Genomic DNA, 21,079 nt, shown 5'->3' with positions numbered 1-21,079 from the left:
GGTGAACTGAAAACTGCTGTCACAGTTTAATATATTTTAAAAATGTAAAGTGGACTTTTAAAACAAAATTCCAAAGTAATTACACTGTTGGTACCTTTGTTATTTATAAAAGTGCAGTATCTTATAGTAATCAAGAATGCTATCTCTGTCGGTTTGTTAGGGAAGTATAGAACAGAACTGGGAAATACCTCGTAAGTTTTGTGCACCAAAAACCGCTGTTGGCTTCGCTGATGAGTATGAGTGGGCATTTTCCCCAAAGCATGTTGCATAAGGGACCCGGGATTTGGCTGACATCAGCTGTCCCTCAGATCGTGTGCTCTTTCGTGCCTCCGCATGTAACGTTAATTTATGCTTGACAGGTACCATCCACAGTAGGGAGCAAAGTACCACCTTCGGTGGGAGTTTCACAAGACACGTGGCCTCCTGACGCTCCTCTCCGTGCCAGAGGGGCACATCTGCTCCTACGTACCCTAAAGGGTGATGAGTTGACTCCCCTCCACAGCTCCCCGGTTCAGCTGACTGGCTGCAGATCTGGGTGGAGCCAGGGAAATACTTGTTCTTCTGTTGTGACTAATAGTGTTCTGATCATTGCTCTTTTTTAAGTCCTTGGCGCTTTGTCTGCTGTAGCGTATCACACTGAAGAGTTTCCTGCAGCAGACTTTTTCACACCTTGCTTTTCCTACAACTTCTCTCATTATGTTCTTCATCTCCTTCTCCAGTCTGAATCTTGATGCTAAAAGGATGTCCCCATTCTTAGTTCAGCACCCTTGAACATCTTCTGTTTCCTCCTGGAAATCAGTTATGAAGATAAAATTATATTAAAAAAAAAAAAAGTCTTCCAGTGTTCTCCTACTCTGTGCTGTCACGATTAAGCAGTGTCCTCCCAGCAGTCCTCGGTCCACACTTGCCCTGTGTCACAATATTTTAAGCTTTTAGGTGCACATAATATATCACAATCATCAATTTTTTTTTTCCCTGATACTGATGTGATTTGGGGGGATATACATGACTTATGAAAAGGGTATCATTAATATGCAGTGTAGTCACTTTGAGGGTGGGGGGCAGAAATGTGTCAAGTGACCTGTATAAATCCTTCACATCTTTTTTTAGTTTAAAAATTTCACATCATTCATAACTTCGTTTCCAAATGCTTTATGATTTAATAATTTCCATATGTCACATACAACTTTCTGAAGCTCTTCTGTAGACATTACCTAATTCATTTTAAAATCATCTTGGAAACATTGAGCTGAATTGTTCTACATGCACCATTTTTAAATACATCTGCTGAGAGCTTTCTTTTCTTTTCTTCCTCTGACCAACTCCTTTTTTTTTTTTTTTTCCACTTTTCTGCCAGAATAAATGTTACTATGTACAGCACTAAGAATAGGAGCTTCTGGAGTAAAGATGACAAATAAAGTTAGGGGAAGGGGAAAGACATTATAAAATGCCTCAGCAAATCCCACTGCTGTTGCTGTTGAAAATACCCTGCTGTAAACTTTGCTGCTTCTTTTGGCATTTAATTTGAGGATTGATGAATCTGTCTTTGCAGACTGTAACAGAGAAGCACAAGCTAAATGTACCTGAGACAATGACTGAGGTCCTGGATGTTTCTGATGAAGAAGGTGAGCAGCTTTGCTAAGTTCCTATTCCATATCACTTACGTAACCTGTAACGTAGGCTCCAGATAGCTGCTTAAGTACTTTGACAACTTCGTTTTGCGGTGCCTGGGATGAAGTTCTGTGTAGGGGCCTTTTTTAAGTGATGGAGTCATTTTGGCATTGGAATAAAGGTGCCAAAAGTTGACTCAAACCAAAATCCTGGACCCCAACATCTTTTGTCAGAAAAAGCTTATCTGAACCAAATCAGCAAATGAGAACACTTCTTGACTTCAGGTTTTAAAATTTAAATGTAGAGCTGTTCCAAAGCTGGGTTTGACCCTCCCATAAAGAGCAACATGAGCAGTAAAGTTTTTGGATCGGTGCCACCTGTTTCAGATACATATCTCTTGGGGTTCTGCCTAATTGGAAACTTTTGTGTAAGAAGATGCATAAGGTGGAAGGTGAGGAGATAGTTCCCTTGAGGGAGCTTTTGGCACACACGAATCACAGATACGTACGGCATGACATAAAGTAACAACATGTTAACGAGTTTGGCGCTTTGGTTTCAGAGTCTATTGTATGTACAGGCAGGAGGCATATGCTGTACCGCTTAGCTAAGTCCCAAGAAAATTTGTGTGAACTTCTGGAAGGATTGATAAAGTACTGCTGTTTTATACAGCACAGAATTAAGGAAATAGCTTAAAAACATCCCTTTCTAAAAGTTCACAAATGCCTTCTGGCATCTGATAGTTATACGCACATTTGCAAGAATTTTCTAAGTTGTTTTTTACTCTTGGCAGTGTTAATTTCTATTACAGTACCTTACAGATGCCATTTTATGGTAATTATTATTTCATGGTAATAATTTGCAGAGTGACTAGTTTCAAAAAGTCCTAGCGGTTTAGGAACGCAGGTTACAGGGTTGTTTTTTTTTCTTTTACAAAAAAAAACAGAAATGCACTTGTGGTTCTAAATGGTACGGGAAGTTGATGGCATTCCTGTTCCTAAACTGCTTGTATTCCTTTTTGCAATGGGATTGATGCTGATAAATGAGTTACACTCATGAGAAATTATGACCTGTAGGCTCCAGATGCTATTTTTTTTGGTAATGCTTGCAAAGCTGCAAGCGAAAACAAACAAGTGTGATTCAGAAGAAATTATTTTCTGATGCATCATGATCAGTGAAATTACTTCTCTCGGGTGTGTTTTTGCTACATTTTGTCTGTTTGAAAAACATTCAATCACTTGTGTAATTATTGTGATAAATGGCCTTTAAATTCCTTATAGCCTTATGTTTACTTTGTTGAATTTTCTCCCAATCTTTTGAAACAACCATTTAACAATCTTTAAATCCACAAAGCTTCTACAGGATTAATACAGGGTATTCCTCTTTCTCAAACCAATTTATATGTTGCACAGCCTTTAAACACTCTGACGATGAACGTTTCAGTGATGGTGAAGCATATAGTGGCACAGGTGCTGTTAGCAGAAGTTCGTGGAGTAAGACTTCCCAACTTTCTCTTTTTGTTTAACTCGGATTGTTTGTTTGGGGTTTTTTTGGTTGTGGGTTTTTGTTTTTGTTTTTGTTTTTTGTGTTGAAGCAACATGAATTTGCTTAATCTGGGTGCCTAACACTGGTCCGTTTCATTGCTTTTGAAGTGTGACTGGGTGCGTGTTCCCTGAAAGGTGGGAGGAAGAAGGGAAGCCAGAAAATCCCAGATTTATTACCTGTATCTTGAATATGTTGGCAGAATTTACTGTGGCCATCCAGCATGACTAACGCTCTCCAGTGCTTTGAATTAACATTCTCTGCTTTTGGTTACCATCTGACACCTACTGTTTGTTGATAGCCAGGAGACGGGACGTAGGTCCTCTGGCACATTCCTGCTCCAGGTTCAGTACTGAGCGCTCATACTGATAGTGCCTCTGTGATCCTGCTGCAGGTTGCTAAGCAGGTCGGTCACAGGTAAAGCACTTCATGCTACTGTCCCTGTAAAATCTGTTTCTACAGACAAAACATTCAGGATGTTGCAACAATTCCTAACATGAATGGTACTTGTCACAGGAACTTAAAATAGCTGGGGGCGGGAAGACTGCAAAACTTTTTTAATAAAGAGGATGAACCTTTTAGTGATGGTGCAGTCTTTGTAAGAGGCTAGCAATAAGGTTTCTGTAGTGCTGTTTTCTTAACTGCTTTGAAGTGACACAATATTTTCTGAAATAAATTAATGTTACATGGTAAACCTGCCAGCTGGAATTATGCAATTGTAAAGTTGAACACGAGAAGAGTACTTGAGCAAATAAGTATTTCCTGTCCCGTTGTGGAGCTTGTTCATCACTGGCGATAATATTTTGCATTTTCCCTGGGAAGCAGTTACGTTGCATAATTGTATGCTGTTACATTAATAACATAGAATTCATATTCCTAAAACAAATTCAAATGCAACATACAGTCCTAGCAGTATAAAATAAAGGACCGTGTAATCTGACAAATAGCCCAGCTTGGTATGTAAGGTCCTGCTCTGTGTAGCCTGTTCTGAGAGTCCCACTAATTTGTCTTTAATTTTCATTGTGTTTATGTTTAGCAATTGTATTATTGTTCAGAATTCTTTACCTTTTACCTCAAAAAAACCCAACCCTTCCTTTGAAAAAGTTTGTATTTTTTAATTTAAAATTGCATTTGATTATTTGGGTTTTTATTTTTTTTTTTTTAAATGTGAATGCTGTTTTCTAGATGGTAAGTACCAGAGTTAAGTATGGAAGCAGGTGTGCATTGTCAGGGAAAGAGAAACAGCCATGCCACTAATGGACTAGATGAAATTGGATTCATAAGGTTTTGTGCAAAGATCATGGAAGAAGTGAAAAAAGGGAAACTTTGTAGGCTAGCAAAAGTGTGATTATAGAAAAATCCTACTTCATCTGCTATAAGCCTCTTATATGGTCCTACGTGAATCAGATACTTTATGGCACTAATAAATCTTTCCTGCTTTGTGACCATCAGGGCCAAAGATGTATCAGCACAGTTTTATTAAGCCGTTTATTCATACACCACAGAAATATGCACTTGCACATGGGTGTTACTGCTGCTCTCTGTTTGTACTACAGTCTGCCGTGAAGACTATTTAAGGATCATCCATCGTTACTTTCTCAGCACCATGCGCTGTGCAAATGTAATACAATCACTGTTCAGAAGGTGATGGCCTGATCTTGTAAGAAAGTTTAAGGAGGGCTTCACCTTAACGGTGGGGATTACACTCCAGATTCCCACAGGCGTAGCTGTTAAGTGATGTGGTTTCAGAAACGCTTTGTGGGGATGGAGTTGTACTAAAAACCCTGCGTTTTTATCATTGTATCTGGCTTAGCTGCTTGTGTTGCTACACAGTTTAGTTCCTTTGAAGCTATTGCCACGAAAGAAGCGATTTGCGCTTGGGGGATCCTTACAGCAGGTACAAGGCAACTACTGCAAAGCATCTTGTGAAATGTATTTTAGTGTCATCTACAGAATTAGTGAAGTTAAGCACAAGCAGTTATTTCTGTTAGGGCTGAGCCAGTGTAGACACATAGGAAAATCTAGAAAAAGCAGGAACCTTTTTTTGTTCTCCCATGTGTTAACGTTGTATTGAGGAGCGTGTTCATATTGTATTGAGGAGCACGTATATGGAGGATACAAGACCAACCAGTAAAACAGGTTGTCAAAGAGCTCTCATTTGTGTCTGTCTGGGCCTCCTCATCTCCTGCTCTGTTTTCAGTCCAGCTAATTTTCAAAACTCTGGTTTCACTATTTCTGTGAGACTCAGTTCTGGCTGCTGCAAGAAGCTGTCATAGCTCTAACCGCACTTTCCCACATCCTCCATTATATCGGCACAAACGTTTCACCATGTGGTGAACCAACCCAGAGAACCGATCTGTCTGAAAATGAATCTCTTTGTTCTGACAAGTTATTTTTTGGCCAGACTGCTTTTGCAGGCAGAAGGGAATAGAAAGGCTGAAGTAGAAGGTGTCAGAAGCAGCACAGCCCTGAGATGGCTGCCATAAAGGTCAGTTCACACCGCACAGTAATTAGTGCTGACATGTCAGTTGCAGAGAAGGGATAGACAAATGCTGAGCAAACGATCATGTGCAGATAGTCAATGGAGTCTCAAAAATCAGTTGGAATCACAACATCCAAAGAACAAAAAGTGTCTCTTTCATGAGGGATTCTTGTCTGAAAGTTGCTCAAGTCAGCCCTATGCCTGGTTGAGACAGAAGGTGATGTCGTTGGCTTTTTTCTTAACTGTGTTTCTTTAAAATAATGAAGTGATCTTAAAAAGAAGGTGATTAGGACACTGAATTTGCTGAAGTGTTTCTAAAAATGGAAACAGCATCAACGTGTGTCCTTAAATGATTTATAAAATATGCATTAATGTCTACATACGATAATGACCCAGTGTTCAGATTGTTGCATTTTTCCTCTCACAGAGTTGCTAATTTTTCTCCTTTTTAGTTTTAAAGCTTACTCAGAATTGTGATACTACGTCATTCAAACTTATTCACAGTAATAGTATCTGTGTAAAAGTGGGGTTTGCTATCCCTTCATGAGTGTGCCTCAGTGACAAGGTGGCATATCTGTGAACTACTGCATCGCTTAAGGACATCAGAAATGTGATCTAGGATTCCAGAAAGCAGTTCACAGCTAATCCGTGCTGGATTACATCAGATTTCTGTTTTATTGACGTTGTTGCTAGGAAAGTGAAAAAAAGTTATGACAAAGTCTTACTTGGATTTTTTCATTGAAATCTTTCACAGAGAATATGGTGCTTTTTAAAATATCTGGTATTGTCGTTGGAAAGAAATGAAATTATTTTATTTTTGTTGGGGTAGAATTACTAACATTTTAGTGATGAAAAACGGGAGGTTGTGGTTAGGTCGCAAAAATTTTGGCAAAAGTTTGAAAGAAACTGCTGTTTTTCATTTGCATCAGTGCTGTTGACTAAAAGTAGAATTGACCAGATTAGCAATAATAAATGATGTCAGCGACATGTCGGCATGACCCAAATTACGGACACACAGTTGTTAGTGCAAAGAAGGAGTAATGCATGGGCGTGACCAGGAGACATTACTGTATTTACTTATACATTATTTCCTAAATTGTTATTTTATGAGGAATGTTGAGCCCTGAATTATTTTCTTTAGAGACTGAAGTCACAGGAGGGACCTACAATCGCTTGTTCATTGAAGTAAATCATGATCAGCCTGTTAAAAAGGGGAAATGTATATTTAACTAGTCTTCTCCGTCTGATCTAAATTTGTGTTTCAACTACTGGATATTATTCCCACTCATGATTGATAAAACCCATTTGCTTTTACATTTACATTAACCTTAATGAGCTAAAGCTTTTATGGCTGCTGGCAGTACTTACAGATATTTTGTAGTCAAAGTGAGCTCTTGCAGTCAGAGGAGCCTTACCCATTCTGCGGGCAGCAGACATGTTGGGCTATTGTTCCTTGGAACAACACGGCTGTGAAAAGTGACTTGTGTGTCCGTACATACCATTTTACAAGTATGTTTAAAAGTGCTACATAAAAGAGTGGTACTTGCCATGGGAATTTCGCAAAGGCAAAATTGGTAAATACTTTGTATCCTTGGGAAGAAGGAAAAGACTTTTTTTTTCCCGCCCTTTTCACTTTAGCAGGTGCAGAGTCTTGGTCAGCAGGTTTGATGGGAGTCCTAGGTAACTGTACGAGAGTGAGCTTTCCTTCCTTAGTGCCCAGTGTGTTTCAGATTGTGAGGAAATGTCCTTTTTCATAGGAAATATTTACCCGGTTTAAGGTGAATTTTCCTCTTCATGAGAACAAAGCAGTGTTCTGATGGAACAAAGAGCTAAATCAGTTCTCCATCACTTTCCCCAATATGTTTTTTTAAATGCAATTTCCTGCCCAGAGTTCTTTGTGCTTTATTGCCTCTCTTGACACTACACAAAGAACTCATTCAAGTCCCAATTTGACTGTACATGGCATAGTAGCCCCACGACACCTCAGACTTTTCAGCCTGCCTGAAATTAGTATCAATGACCTTCCAGGGCTTCTGTGGCTTAGGGAGGTAGGGATAGTTTGTTTTGGTCCCATTCTAAAAAGGCAGTGGTCTTGTTCTTGGTTACCTAGATCCAGCGTAACAACTTCACAAATACCGTAGTAGCCACCAGTGAAATACTGGAATTCATTTTGCAGCAGGTTGATTTGCAAGAAAACAAAATCAAGGCATCTTCCTCTCCCTGCAGATTCTGGAGGGTAGACATACAGGGTTTTTTTCTTTTTATTTACTTTATCTCCTCTCTTTCTGCAAGTGCTGCATTGAGTTACCTGTAGCTGACATGATGATACATGTTAAGTCATGTATCAATATATGAAACCACACATGAAAGTATGCTTTACTGACTGGCTAAAATGAAAGAAATTTGTAGCACTAGCCAAACTTAATTCAGGGAAACTTCTGGTGTGTGCATGGGCCATTAAATAGAGAATTGACTTTAGGGAAGTGAAGGTGTCCAAGGGAAGTGTCAGAGAAACTCTACATGATACATTCCTTTAAAAATGCTTCAGGATGTACATATTCCATAAAATACCCTGAGCTTGCCATAGCTGTCCCTTCTCCATTTGTTACTTTTAAGGAGCAGCACTTATGTGGGGAGATGTAGACTTATCTGCATGCTGCAGAGAAAACAATTATTTTGGCAAACACATTAACTGTGTCTGGCTTTAAAAATGTCTATTAAAGGCAATTTCTGGCAGTCTCTAGCACGTCCCTCTTCCTTTTTTTTTTTTTTTTTTTTAAAAAAAAAACCCTTTTGCCTATATTTTCTCCATGTTTTGTGAGAAACAGTTCTAGACCAAGTCTCATACAGCAATTGCCTTTTACAATTCCTTTATGTAGCAGGAGAACTATAGGAATGGTAGGAACTGCCTTTGTTGAGGCTTCCCTAAAGGAGCTGACTCTGGAGATACATATCCAGAATGGTGTGGTGATAATTTTAAAACTGCTTACTTGATCAAACGTTTGCATAGCTCCCTGATTTAGGAGGATAATTTCTAAAAAACAGCTAGTCTGCTTTAGAAACGCTAATTAAACACTTCTGCTGTGAGCCAATACTGATTTGCTAAGCTGAGAATTGCATGTGGCTGGGTGCCTCAGGGCTACTTGTAAATGTACTTTGCATTTAAAGCGCATTTTTGACCTGAGTGGTTCATGATTGTTGCTTGATTTAATCATTTATATAGGTAGGACATACCACTCCCTTTTGTAGAATTGAGGAAAACTAAGAAGTAAGGAACAGCAATATCAGTGTGAGTCTTCATTTCTGAAGGTTTGGTAAAATCCTGTGTGTCCAGCCAAACTGTCGCTGAAGGAGCAGATACGAGGTCTCAGCATGCCGCCTGTTTCTCTTAGTCCCTTCAGTGACTTATAATGCTCAAAACCTCAGTTCAAACATGTGAAATCATCATCATCAAAATTAGCTTTTTATTTTCTCTGTACTACTTGGTTAGAGTAAGGCAAATATTTACTGTCTCAGTGGCTAGTCAGATCTGCCCAGGTATCTTAGAGATCAGCAATTGAGGTCCATTGCTATATTTGGATATTACAGGTTCATGATACACAGAAATAATATGTCGTCAGCAGAAAATGTAAGGAAAAAAAAAAAAAGAGGAGCAGGCCAGTAAGAGTCATCATACGAATATTGCTGACCTGAGCAGAAAGTTAATTACTTCTTGATTCAAGTGATCTCCTTTGATTTTTTTTACCTGTCCCCCTTCTGAGGAGAGAAAAAGGAACCCCAAGTGTTGCAAACCTGTACAAAATGTATGGTTTTGGAGTGTCTCACATCTTATTTAAGGGCATTAGTAATCCAGATGAATAGACTAACCAGATCATTAGATCTTAGAGTGCAGTGGGATCATGATGCTTTGTGTGTTATGCTCTGGAAAAGCTTCCCATTGTACTGGGAGCTATTTGCACTCTTCAAAGAAAAAGTAATAGCAGTAGCAAGTGCAGAAACTCAGCTGTTGGCCACTTTTTGTTTAAATATAAATAGATTCTTAGGTTTGGGGATTAAAAAAAAAAACTTTTGAAAACTTTTTTATTACTTCTTGTTCCAGTGTCCTTACCAGTACAATCCCAGTGTTTCTTTTAAGAGAGTCCAGGTACTTGACACTTCCTTATAGTGCATTTTGTTTCCTTTCAAACCTGCCATAAACAAGGTGATGTTATTCAGAAATACAAATTTGGGCAAAATTTTTGGAGATAGCTGAGAGATGGGCAGTAGCAGTGATGAGTCCAAGGCTGAACAGGAATGCTTTAATTGGGGCACAGTGCAATTGTGTCCCAGTGTTTTGTAGTGTGTTTTCCCCTGTCAAGTAAAACTCTGAAACTCTGTTGGTGTCATTGAAGAAAGGAAGGTGTTCTTTCAAGTAAACAGAAGATAAATCACTGAGTGGGTACCTCATCGAAATCCGCCTATAAGTTTATAGATGGCCACTGGAAATCACGGAGCATCAATGTCAAGGGCTATATTTGTCACAAACTGCTTAGTAACTGCTGAAAACGTTAGTGTCATTAATTTGATGGTGAATGTGATGGCAGATGAATCATTTATAGCATCATTAAAAAGGATAATTTCTTGTACCACCACAAAACCACCATCTGGTAAAATTTGCTGTGTAAAGCAGCTCATGGTCAGCTGAATATGTAATTTCTTCTCAGCAGATAATGTGTCTGTGTATGTTTGAATTGACTGAGACACAGGAATATAGCCGCGTTAGATATTGTAATGACAACGCGATATAACTGACAGGATGAATGAGTTCTTACTACACAGACTCAGGATAGTTCCGTTTGCGTATGTGCAATTGCCCTGCAAAGCAAGAATTAAGACACTTGTGTAACCACGATTGTATGAAATGTGATGTTGCTGCCCAGTCATTCAGAGATCAATATGTATTTTTTCCCCTTCATATACTAGGAGGTGCTACTTGTTTTAGGAGTTCATCTCATTAAGGAAAGATGGAGGGGCACAAGGGTAGGCGGGGAGTGACTTTAACTTTCCGTTCACTCACTCAGGACTCGTTTGCTAGCAAGTAAGCTGTTACCAACAAGACGGACGATCTGGAGACATTGTGAAATATTCATGGATCGTCTTATTACTGTTTGCAGATGTTCCCATCACGTAAACAGCTAGTGTTACTTAGACCCGTTATTGACAACTCTTAGATCAGAGGCCAAAGCTGAAATGAGAGTAGAGTTCAGATTTTTTATTTTTTTTTTAAAAGGATGTGGGTGTGATGAAAGTGGTGAAGATTTTGCCTTTGTTTCTATTCTAGATGGAATGTCTGGCGTGATTATAAGTATCTAGTTTATTTGAAATACAACTTGAAATTCCTTTTACTGTTTGATTAACAGCATTGCCTTAATATCTTCCAAATTTTCACTAAGCCCCGTGCTTTATAATGTGACATTCCCAGGAAACAGGAGGCATCATCTGTCAGAAGACAGGAAACATGCGATGATTAAATGTGTTTTATTGTTTTCTGTGAAACCGTGCCCAGTTCTCCCTCTTAATGTGGGCAGATGGAATTTTCAAGAGCTTTTGTTGTTATACTGAAAAGATTCAGTCCTCATTTTACGTACAATATTTGTGTATACAAAAAATCTTAACCCCCCCCAAATGATACTTAGTTTTAGATGATGAATTGTAAATTATTTATTTATTAGAGCTTGATTTGTTTCACGAAAACAAGTATCAAGATTTCTTCCTTTTAGTAGCGAGCACCGCTCCTAGAGCTTGTAATACCAATAACATTTTGTAGGGCAGGGGAAGATGCTGTACCAGAAATAGCAGCAATAACAATAATTGGTTTTTGCAATTTTGCTTTATTAAGACTTTAAATCACACAAGCGACAACTGTCCTGATGCCCAAATGAATTCTGTTTGAAACAGCATGGGTGCCACTTACCTAACCTTTACAGTCCTTCGTGTTTCTCAGCATATCAGGGTGAGTTATTGGAGCTGGAATGTGTAGCCCCTGCAGACTGTTCCTGTGTAACAGTTGCAGTCTCCTTCATGTAACTGAGCTTCAGGTTCTGGACGTTTGCATGTGCAGCTTAGAAAGTGAGAAAGTCTGGAGCTATCAGTGGCCTAGGGTCGTGTCGTGCGGTTCTGTGGGCCACACCAAGCCTCTGGCAGGCTCGTACAGTAGTAGTTAACTGTTGGGTACGTGACTGAAATCGCCAGGCTGAAAGTGGGGAGAGAAACCCTGGTGCAAATGGGAATGAAAAGAAACATCTACATGTTGCTTGGCAGTGTGAGCTGTTTTGTTCGCCTGCAGGAGAAAAGCAAACTGTGACTTCATGTAGACAGAACTTCCTGGGGAAAATAATTTTGGACCAAAAAAAAAAAAATTAAACCCTGTTATTCAGAGTATATGCAAAAAGGTTACTATGTCAGATAACCAATGATCATTCAGGCTTTGGTTCATTATGAATTACTTTTCTGATTAGTGATCCTTACCATCTATGCATGTGAGCTTATTTCCAGTTTCTGGATATTGCCGTGTTTTAGAAATAAGAATTTTTTTGCTGATCACAAAAGAATGTTGGAACGTGGGTGAGACAGCCTTGTATGATGGGGAGTTTGGACAATGGAGAGCTTAAATTAGGATTTACAACTGTCAGGCATAAGGCCACAGAAAACACCTTTTCAGCTGAAAACACATAGCTTACAGTCAAGTACGTGGTTATATTTAATCATAAACTGTCAGACTGTGATCCAGTTTAGCTGTGACCGGAGGGTCAGCATGGATAAAGGAACAGAGAGACCATGCTTTAGAGAGTGGCAAAGAAATTTGCCCTTACCAGTTTGTGCAACAGCAAAAATTAGATTGAATTTCATTGATTAATCACCTTGATTTCAAATTTTTTATTATTATTATTTTTCTAAATCTTGCTTGATGTGCCAGTTTCATTAAATACATTAATTGCTCGTGGTTTGCAGTGTTTCCTGAGTGGAAAATGCCTTCCTGTTTCTTGTGCCATCCAGCTGTTAGATCCCAACGTGTAGGTGAAACCAACCCTATGTGTGTGCTGATCTCTGTCCCTTCTGTGATTGGTTTAAAGGTGATGACACAATGACAGGAGATGGAGGAGAGTACCTCAGGCCAGAAGACCTCAGAGAACTAGGAGATGACTCTTTACCAAGCAGCCAGTTCTTAGATGGTATGAACTACCTAAGGTACAGCTTGGAAGGAGGGCGATCTGACAGGTACTCGCCTGTACACATATATTTTCTTATGATAATTCTGCACATGTTTTGTTTTAAATGCTTGAAATCCCTTGCTCGGGGGTCTTTAACTCAAGGGAGACATGGGATGCGCTTGTCAACATTTCTTTATTAGGTCTGTCAGTGTGGCACTTTGTAGGAGGAAGGTGTGGGCAGGAGGAATATTTCCTGACCAGTTCAGAAATGAATACATTTGGCACTAATGCTGTACTCAGAGTCTGGTGAGGAATTTGTTTGTGGTTCTTACTTGGTTCTGGAAAAGGCATAGCTTGCTTTATTGTCTTTGTGGTCGGGCAAAGGAAGAAGGGTCTAGCTGTCTATGGAAAGGGCTTATGAATCATCCCCATCTCCTCCTGTCGTGAGTCAGGGGATGGATGGATAGGTGGACAGGGTGTCTTAGCATTAGGTGAGCCCACTTTTTAGAGTAGTGTGCCAGCTACAGGTACAAGGAAGGGGAGCAGTGGACTTGGTCATCCCACATTGGATTGGCAGTGAGTATGTTGTCAGCAAGCACATTAACTCTTGATGAAACATGGCTTTCTAATCTGGAAGATTAGAAAGAGAAAAGAGAATAATTTTCCTTCTGCTGGCACAGCACAGTATTTATGTTGTAAATAAATAAAAAAAAAATTAGAAAAGAGAGTGTGTGTTCAGTCCAGAAAACTTGCTGATTTGCTTATATCTAACAAGTTGAACTTAAGTCTAGATGTATTTGTGGAATAATAATGCTTGTAGCTTTAATAATTGTTTTAATTGTTCTAGAAGTTTCACTATAGTCTACAAAAATACAGAGTTCCCTTTTCAAAATGAGAGCCTTTACTAGTGAGCACAAGTATAGACTCAAACTGGCAGATCAACACCCACAGTTCTAGTTTAGAATAGGCTACCCAGGCATTCCTGTTTGAAAATGCCGATGTCTAGTGTAAATCCGTGATGTCTCCAGACTCACTGCCTTTAGAATTGGGGTTCACTAAAGGGGGGGGGGGGGGGGGGGGGGGAAGGAAGTTGAGATCTTGGCAACAGAAGGCATTTTTAACCTACCTCATTTTCCAGTCTTGATTGTTATTCTGGCAGCATTTCCAAAGCTCAGTGAAATCAGTAGGCTCCATTCTGTTTACTTCAGTAGGCTGTGAATTGCTCCTGGAACAAAAGATGGCAGGAAACAGTTTGGTTTGCCTCGCAGCATGTGTAACTCTCTCATCATTCAGGTCTTATAAGCTTGGAGTCTTTGTTGGTTTTTAGACAGCTCCAGTGAATCCACTGAAAACAAAGTGACTGTTTTAGTGGCTTTTTAAGTCTCAGAGGGTGTTTATGAACTACATCAGAATGCTTAAAAATCAAAACCTTTTATCAGGCACTTTCAATGGTAACAAAGGTTTTATTTTTTTTTAAGATGTTGTATAGAAATGATTGTGCAGGCAAGTGTTAAGCCAGGTTCTGCTCCTATTTAGAGTATTTAGCTTTTGAATACTGTCAGTGGATTTCAGTAGATTTTCACTGGCATGTAACTGATGTGGTTTTTTTTGTGCTGTGTGAAGTTTATTTCACATCCTGTATCAAGCATGATTACATTGAGATGAAGCAAAATTATGAAGGGAGAAAGAACAAAAGAAAAAAAGTACGTCTTTCTAATTTTATGGTCTCATTTTCTGTCACTGTCAGGTTACTGGTTGTACAAATTTTCACAGAGACTGCTTAAATTATTTTGCTTTTGCTTTAATGTGATTTTCATTGCATTATACTGGCTTTGTTTTTTCAGAAATTCAGTGAAGCAAAGTAGTATTAGCAGTCTAGACTTGTGTAATCTCATGCATTAAACAATTTGATTTAAAAACATACCTTTTTCTTTTGTAACCATCTTCCGTATTTATTTTATTTCTCTCTCCCCTTCACTCTTTTTCATATGCTTTCATTAGCACCATGCCCAGGTAGGTATCACATAGCATGAAAACATGTTGTCTCTATATCCTTTTGTGGCACCTGTCTCTGTTCATCCATTTTGGAGGCCTGCTGTATGCCAGAAAGGTGATTTGGAGAAGAACCAAATGAACGACGCTGCTGTTGGAGATAGTTACAGTCACCACTACCTATCATACTCATTGGAGAATGCTGATCCAACAGTACTCGGTGTCTAGAAGGGTCACAGAATGACACAGAAACTTCCCCAATTCCCGTACAGGCAGCGTTGGCAAGGAGCAGGGAAGCTGCACTAGATCACAACAGCTGGTAGCTGTCCCTCTGTTACCATGCTGCCATTTTCTCTGTGGAGAAGCAGTGGTAGAATAAAAAAATTAAAGAGAATGGACGGCAGTACCTGGATTCTCCCTCTGGATATTCAGAGCCAGAACCAATTCAGGCCATGTCAAAAGACTCCATTTCATTGTAAGTCCCTTCCACCTTTCTAGTCTATGACAGGTGTGAGGAAGGCTTTGATCTTTGAATACAAAAACGTTTTCAAGGCAGATTTATACATTTTTTCAATGATACCGGGTTCTTTTCCCAGCTTCTGAAACAACATATAGTTCCCACGACAAGAGATATGCTCAGCTGGACTAGAGGATGCTAGAGCTCTGTCCGGCAAGCGGATGTGTGCCGCAACACGGTCTCCCAGTCGCCCCAATTAGAATCTGGGCTAGCGTATGCTGCCCTTATTTTCTGGATACCACCTGGGCTTTATTCAGGGCTTAGAAGAGGAGAGTGATACATGCCCTGTGCGTTACCTAACACAGGCAAGACACTCTTTATCTTCAGGAGCTCTGTAGCATTCCTCGGTTCAAGTCTCTGGGGCCCAGTAGAGCGTTATTGACCCCACAGCCCCTGTGACTTAAGATTTATCAATCAGATTTGGAAAGAATCTGTATGTAGACATTAATTATGTCTCTGTGATTTAGACTGGTTTTTTTTACAGGATGCCTGAAGACTTATTGCAATAATAAACAATAAGTTCCGGTCAGTGCCACTACACTTCCGTAAATTGACTGTTGTTTCAGTCAGTACCTTTGTTTTCAAGTCTAAGAAACACGGAACTTTTAACTGCTGGCTTGCTCTTCATTTAGCTGTTACAGCATACAGAAGAGGGGCAGTGTCATCTGAACGCTAGTTTTGAAATTAATTGTAGTAGGAAGTTTAAACTTCTCATTTACCGCAGAACTCGGTCATGCTTATGCATACCTTGCCTGTAGATAAATTCCGTACCCTCAATATATTGCATATTTACTGGAGCTTACGTACAGGTACTACATAGTGGATACGTGCTGGGCTACTTGTAGTGGTGGTAGTAGCAGTGCCAGGTGCTTGCAGGAGAATACAGACAAAACCATCATGCAGATAACGAGTCAAATCTAGTATGTACTTTCTTTCCTTCAGTGTCTATCCAGGACATGACATTAGCTGACTAGCAGAACCTACAACTTGGATGGTGGACCTCTCACAAGCATTGCATGGCGCAGTGAAGCAGTTCTGAAAGTGTCAAACATTGAAATGAATAAAGGATAATGATGGCAAATGGGGTCTGCTTCTGAGGCTTAGTTTTCAACTAAAGAACACATGCTCACTGAATACTCTTGTTGTGAACAAGCAAAGTGTACTCTGCCTACCCAATTCACACTAAAATGTTTAACCAAAGATTCCTCAGTCAAGATTCCCTTTCATGATTTTTCCTGAAATGTTATGTGCAGACAGTTAGGGTGAACATCTGTCCCTGTTGAAATTTTATTCGTTATTTTAATGGAATCAGGATTTTATTTCAGAATGCATAATTCCAAGAATACCAGCCTTACATGTCTCACCTCTTCTACTTGTCTGGGTGAAAAACATTTCATGACATGCAAGAGAGATTATTTATTGTTGGTTTGTTTCTTTTCTCCAGACTTTCCTAAGGCTGATACTTGTGTGATAACTGTCTTTGCTTTCAGTTTTGTACAGCCCATCTGTAGTATACTAAATAGGCCATTGGTATAAGTCAATGATCAATAGCATTGACTATTATTCAATGTCATGTATTTCTAATAAAATACCATAACCATTTGCTTCTAAAAATGGATGAAAAAAATACTGAGTGAATGTAGCTATTGTTAAAAAAGGCTGACTGATCTGAATTGGATGGTAAAATATGCTTTCCACAAGATCTGCTTTAAAGCCCTTGAATCTCGTGTCCGTAGTGTATACATGACTTTTTTTATTGCTAACCACTGAAAATGAATTATCCCTTAAAAATCTATGTGTCTAGATAAATGGCCTATTGTTCTGATCCAGTGTGTTAGTCATTATGAGTACTACTCATGGATGTGTAAGCCATGAAAATAAAACTGCTTCCTTCTGTTACATGTACTGTATCCCTCAAGATAGAGAACAACATCACAGAGTACACGTACAACATTTGAAGGTGGTTGATCTGTTTTTAAAAACCAGTATTTTAATACTGCTGCTAGTAAATATTTAAAGAACAAAACTAGTGCCGTTTGGTAGCAGAAACCCTATTTACCTCAGTATGTCCTTCTGTGGTGTCTTACTTGTCTTTTTTTGCTTTTTGCTAGTGGATACTGCAGTTACATTCTGAGCCAGTGCTTGGAAGCAGCTTATTTACTGCCTTGCGTCTCTCATTGCTACAGCAACCAGTTTTCTGTAGAGCTGTGTGTACTCACAAAGAAAACAGTGCTCACATTTGGACTGCCTCTCTAAAGATGCTGTTGGCATACAGAGGAAGAATTTTGTTTTACACAGGAGCTTGCGGCTGGCCACAATTCACCTTGCTGTGTGTACCTTCCAGGGGACAATATCAAGCTTACTTATTTATAGTTTTAAGGGGAGAGAGTAGATCATTACAAAGCTTCAGAAAGAGTCTTTTCAGCTTTTCTTCAGATGTTAGCATTCTGGTTTTCCATAGTGGTTTGCTTCTGTGACGTAGCAGGAGAAAGAACTTCTCCAAAGAGCCTTACTTAAAAGAAATTAGTGCTCTTTATTATAAGGAAACTATCGTGCCACAAAGCCAAGTATAAAGTATTCATGAGTATAAAATAAACTGTCATCTAGATCAATCTCTAGGTTCTGCATTTTGAAGCAAATAAGTCAGTCCAAAGACTTTGTGGCCCTTGGTCAGAAAGGTGGCATTACACAGATTTGTAAAGCTCTGTTTTTCCCGCTGTGACTATTATCTACTCCCCCTGGAAGCTGCATCATATTGCTAATAGCACGCTTTTTTCATTCTCCCACCCGATCTATCATGACACCTTTACAACATCACCTGTACTGCTGATATATTGCTATGGCATCCTACCAACCTACCAGCCTGCGATCCTTCAGTTCAGACAGGTCCCACACTTTGAGCCATGCCTCCTACCTGAGGGACAGTGCCATGATCGACGATACGGTTGTGATCCCCAGCCAGCAGGTAAGCAACTTCAGTTCATTTATCGGTTGGATGAATGCGGAAATATAAAAGGATTATGGATTAGATTGTCCTGATGATACAGTGTCATGTATGCTGCTTTCTTTATGTTAATATAAATCTCTCTAATTTTCATTGATATTTGATGGCATATTATGCTGTGCAATATTAAATTCTATTCTGAAATAAATGGGTAAGCTGTGTGAATATAGTACAGGGATTGTCTTTATAATATTCTCCCTTTTAACTATTTTTTGAATGATGCTAACAGCCGTTGGGCTAAATATTCAGGTGATCTAATGATTTCAAGGCCATTGTCCTCAAAGATACTATTCTGAAGCATGCTTGTAGTTTAAAAAAAAAAAAAAAAAAAAAAAAAAATTAGGAAGTGCCACTTCGGTAAACCACAGCATTCATTTCACTGGGACCACTAACATATGATTACTTTGAGCAAGTACAAAATGTTACAATGTGGGGTTTCTAATATCTTAATGCTATTATTACTCTTTTGTTTCCTTTCTAAGAAAAGTTAAACGGTTTAGGCACTACTATGCAAAATACATCTTCTTATTGTTTGTTGATTAATTGATTTTATTGTAGTAAAAAGGAGGGTTTTTTGCTTACCAAGGTAACAACTCTGGCCAAAGAAGCTGAAAGGAATTCATATCGCTTAAGCTGGGGCCCTGAAAACTTGGACAATGTGGCTCTTTCGTCCAGCCCAATTCATTCAGGGTGAGTGTATCAATTAGCATTATACTAAAAAAAAAGAAACAGAATACCTGCAGTGGCAGCAGCTTGCACTAATGCTTAACTAGGAGTTATATTTTAATTCATTGCCTCCTAGAGCTGTCAATAAGTTGTTATGATCCCTTAAGCTCTGACAGTCAAGCAAGCCTGAGTACCAAGACTATCTGCTGAAATCGCTGCAAGTCAGTGAGCTTTCAGTCAAGTTGGAGAGGAATGAATGAGATAATTGACACATACACATGTGCGTTTCTGTGAATTTTATGGAGAAATAAACACAGTGCCTTTTTAAAGTTAGTAATAGTTGAGACCAAGGGCCTAATCACTCCAGGTGGAGAGTACCTCCTGTGCTAGTGAAGTAGTTTAGGTAGGTGCCAACTCTAGTGTTCGTCGTGATTACCAAAAAAAGAAACCAAGGATTTTGAATTACATGAATTGTGTAACAGACAGGCAACCTAAACATCATGTGCTTTACATGTATTTGGCCACGACGTTCATGTATTCTCACAACTGACTCTATAAGCATTTGCATTTAGGCAAGCTCGTGGAAATGGAGTAACACAGGTCAAAGCACAGGCCCAACCAAATTCATACTTACAAAGCTTGTATGACTGGCCTCAGAATCTGCGAGTGCATTTGTTTCAAGTGCTTTTACTTGCTGTGTTTTCAGTAATTTTATTCTTTACACTGAATTCCACACTTGTGTCCTGCTGTCAGATTTGATGAGGTATGTGCAGATGAATTCATACAAAACTGATGTCATGAAAAATGATGTCATTTCATTTCTGTGGAGCTACGTTGTACACGGCGTGGCTGGACGTCACAAAGAGAAAGATTTTTTTGTTAGTCTCAAATGAGTTTGCAACAATATTACAGTCCTCTTCTTTCAAAAAATGACACTGGAGTCCCATTTGGAATGACAGGCAGTCCTGGTCTAAAAGAGGAGCAATATTGTCGTAACTGCGATTGCAAATTGACTGATTTGTGACATATATGAGAAGTTTATTTGTTAGCTGGTAGCAGGATATTTGGCTGTGACCAGTGTTGTTTGGATTTGCTTTTCTTGAGCTCTAAAACTAACAAATTAAATGAAAATACTCAATGTGTACAGTATGTATGTGTTTATATGTATGTCAGTAAGTCAGCTTTAAAATTGTTTTGGTGGTTTATTCTAACCCTAAATAGTTCACAGACTTTTTCCAAAGGATGTATTACTTTTGACTTTCAGAAAGGTAGGTCTTCCAGTAATCGCAGAGGATGAATTAAATACTTTCTAGAAGCGTGGCATTTATTTCTTGGATGTGCGATCGTTTTGTGGTTTTCTTTTAACAAATATTAGTGATATTGAGATCTTTTTGGATGACCAGGATGCTAGTGGTAGGATAAGAATATCTGATTTTAATAGGAGCAATGCTCTCTGCAGCCTTGTATGAAATAGTGACATGTAACATGACACAAATTATGTTTTTCTTTTTGTACATACCAACCAACTAACTTGCCACTAAATTTTGTAATAAAGAAACCTATAATAGTGATTGCTCAGCCTTTGGAAAAGACTGTACAACACTTCATTTTTATCTTGCTTAGATTTGTCTGAGTCACTAAGTTACCCTAAACTGTTGGGGTGCATCTTGTTTACATTGATTTTTTTTTTTTTTTTTTTTTTAGGAAAATACATTGACTACTAGAGTTTCACTTTAAGACCTCATTTTAAAAGTGAAACAATTGTAGAAATGCTGTGTGCATGATTGTTGGATTCACTTAGCTGGAACAACAACAAACATGTTTGTTGTTTATACCCCTCTCATCACCTACACCTTCCTTCCTACACAGACACACACTATTACTACGTTCTTACGAACTAGCAACGCTGCTGACATTTCAGGGACGTGCATTGTAGTAGCATATATCTGTCATGAAAGAAAACTCTTAGTGTTTGAAAAGAAATCCTACATAAACATTGTTAGTGGCTTTAAGCAAGGGCATGGTCTTGGTTTTGCCCAAGACACTGGAAACATATTGAATTCAGACCGTGTTTTCAT

General features: G+C 38.9%; 1 protein-coding gene across 1 annotated transcript in view; it reads left to right on the top strand.

The window, feature by feature from the left end:
- ANK2 (ankyrin 2) overlaps positions 1 to 21,079 on the top strand; it is a 159,998-nt gene that overhangs the window by 84,576 nt on the left and 54,343 nt on the right. The window contains exons 23-28 of the mRNA XM_086464118.1: positions 1,553 to 1,625; positions 3,021 to 3,101; positions 12,745 to 12,889; positions 14,824 to 14,835; positions 18,209 to 18,296; positions 18,922 to 19,025. Of these exons, the coding sequence (XP_086320244.1) occupies positions 1,553 to 1,625; positions 3,021 to 3,101; positions 12,745 to 12,889; positions 14,824 to 14,835; positions 18,209 to 18,296; positions 18,922 to 19,025 (503 nt within the window). The remainder of the gene's footprint in view (positions 1 to 1,552; positions 1,626 to 3,020; positions 3,102 to 12,744; positions 12,890 to 14,823; positions 14,836 to 18,208; positions 18,297 to 18,921; positions 19,026 to 21,079) is intronic.

This window comes from Leptosomus discolor, chromosome 4, assembly GCF_034619465.1.
Source record: "Leptosomus discolor isolate bLepDis1 chromosome 4, bLepDis1.hap2, whole genome shotgun sequence".
NCBI lineage: Eukaryota > Metazoa > Chordata > Aves > Leptosomiformes > Leptosomidae > Leptosomus > Leptosomus discolor.
This window is presented reverse-complemented; position numbering and strand designations above follow the sequence as displayed.